We start from the raw sequence: 2412 nt of genomic DNA, 5'->3' as shown, positions 1-2412 counted from the left end.
CACAGTGAGGAACCCCAGTCCATCACATAGCACAGTGAGGATCCCCAGTCCATCACACAGCACAGTGAGGAACCCCAGTCCATCACACAGCACAGTGAGGAACCCCAGTCCATCACACAGCACAGTGTGGAACCCCAGTCCATCACACAGCACAGTGAGGAACCCCAGTCCATCACACAGCACAGTGAGGAACCCCAGTCCATCACACAGCACAGTGAGGAACCCCAGTCCATCCCACCGAGCAGAGCCACAGTATGTACGCTATGCTAGCCCACAAAGTAAGAGGAAGGTAGAGGCAGTGTGCCCACACAGTAACACAGTAAGGTTAAGATTGGCAGTCAGTTCAGCAAAAAGCACCAGGCGGTTTTCAGGTTTCGGCTCAAGTCTCCACATGTACAGTTACAGTGAAGTACAGTAAAGCTTTTGGTCATTTCTCCTCAGGCAGGAGGAGAAGTATGGAAGGTACGTAAGGTGAAAGGTCACGGTAGGTAGGTCACGGATGGAGGGGATGATGGCGTTGTCATGGCAACAGTGTTTGTTGTCATGGTAATGTTGTCACTGAGACTGCGTTGTCTAGGCGATGGCTGACTCCCGCTGCAGCCCTGTCATACAGGCTTTTCCAGGGACTTGCTGCAGAAGGGGGTGTGCCCAGGGTTGGGGTTGGAGGTGGAGATCTTACGGCACACAGTGTTGGTGTTGCTGCAGCGGCAGCCGGGGCGGGTGGCTCGGTCGTGGGCCCGCTGGCACAGGGCGAGGCACAGCCTGGCAGGTGGGTAGCAGCAGAGACAGGGCAGGCACAGCGCCAGAAGGCCCATGGTGCCCCAGCGGGTGCAGGCGTGGGCGGATGTGCAGGCGCAGGGCCGGTCAGCACAGTTGTCCTCGTCATCCTGAGTGGAGCAGTGGTAGAACAGGCCCTTAACGCAGCACAGACAGGTGCCATACTCCACAGCACTCTCAGCAGAGCAAAGGCAGCGCTGCCCACAGGCCCAGCAGGACGGCAGGCTTCGCGGAGCGCAGCACTCCTGACACTTACACCTCCCACAGCGCTCACAGATAAACAGGTGCAAGGCCAGGTCCTCTCCCTCCACCAGGCCTTTACCCAGAGAAGCCTCAGGCTTGAGTTCTCCTTTAGGCTGGGAGCGCACCACCGAGGCCAGGCCAGAGTGGGAGGGCGTCAAGCCCACCAGGAGTCTCTGGTCGGAGGCAGCGCTGATCCGGGACATGGCTGAACTGGTAGTACTGGAGCGACTCAGATGGGCAAGGTGGGCGTGTTGCTGCTGGCTCTGGCTCCGGGGGAGAGGGTATCCCTGAGGGTAACCATGAGAGTAACCTTGAGGAGGGTATCCGTGGGTGATGGGGTAGCGGTCATCGTGGGCGTAGAAGAAGCCGGACTGGGAGGCATGGTCCAGGGTCACGGGGCGCTCCACGTAGTCGTTGTTGGCGCGGATGGAGCGGATCTGGTCCAGGGAGAGGACAGGCACCTGCTGGAGGTCCAGCCCATCAACGTCCATCCTGACTGGTGGAGGGCCATGACCCGGGAGAGGGTCCATCCTGGTCCTGGGAGAAGGAGCACCAGGGAGGGGGTCGGGACTGGGGCGGGGGGCTCGCACCTCTCACGGCACATCAGAAAGACCTGGAATAGAAGAAGAGGGGCATTTTAGAAAATGTTTACATTTTATCTCACAACAAATGAAAAAAACAGACTTCTTTACCCCTTAAAGACAACACATGAACCAGCTCATTACTCTTTATAACATTCTCTTTACCACCCACAACACATGAACCAGCTCATTACTCTTTATAACATTCTCTTTACCACCCACAACACATGAACCAGCTCATTACTCTTTATAACATTCTCTTTACCACCCACAACACATGAACCAGCTCATTACTCTTTATAACATTCTCTTTACCACCCACAATACATGAACCAGCTCATTACTCTTTATTACCTTCTCGTTACCACCCACAACACATAAACCAGCTCATTACTCTTTATTACCTTCTCGTTACCACCCACAACACATGAACCGGCTCATTACTCTTTATAACATTCTCTTTACCACCCACAACACATGAACCAGCTCATTACTCTTTATTACCTTCTCGTTACCACCCACAACACATGAACCAGCTCATTACTCTTTATTACCTTCTCTTTACCACCCACAACACATGAACCAGCTCATTACTCTTTATAACCTTCTCTTTACCACCCACAACACATGAACCAGCTCATTACTCTTTATAACCTTCTCTTTACCACCCACAACACATGAACCAGCTCATTACTCTTTATAACCTTCTCGTTACCACCCACAACACATGAACCAGCTCATTACTCTTTATAACCTTCTCGTTACCACCCACAACACATGAACCAGCTCATTAATCTTTATTACCTTCTCT

At 53.1% G+C, this 2412-nt stretch overlaps 1 protein-coding gene across 1 annotated transcript in view; it reads right to left on the bottom strand.

Moving 5' to 3' along the window:
• Positions 1 to 605: 605 nt before the first annotated feature.
• The window catches only part of LOC118391687 (protein sprouty homolog 3-like), an 18326-nt gene continuing 16519 nt past the window's right edge, over positions 606 to 2412 (bottom strand). The window contains exon 2 of the mRNA XM_035783194.2: positions 606 to 1633. Coding sequence (XP_035639087.1) covers positions 606 to 1550 — 945 coding nt within the window. The 5' untranslated portion in view covers positions 1551 to 1633. The remainder of the gene's footprint in view (positions 1634 to 2412) is intronic.

This window comes from Oncorhynchus keta, chromosome 12 (genome assembly GCF_023373465.1).
Source record: "Oncorhynchus keta strain PuntledgeMale-10-30-2019 chromosome 12, Oket_V2, whole genome shotgun sequence".
Lineage (NCBI taxonomy): Eukaryota > Metazoa > Chordata > Actinopteri > Salmoniformes > Salmonidae > Oncorhynchus > Oncorhynchus keta.
The sequence above is the reverse complement of the archived record's forward strand: the minus strand, read 5'-3'. Positions and strand labels throughout refer to the sequence as shown.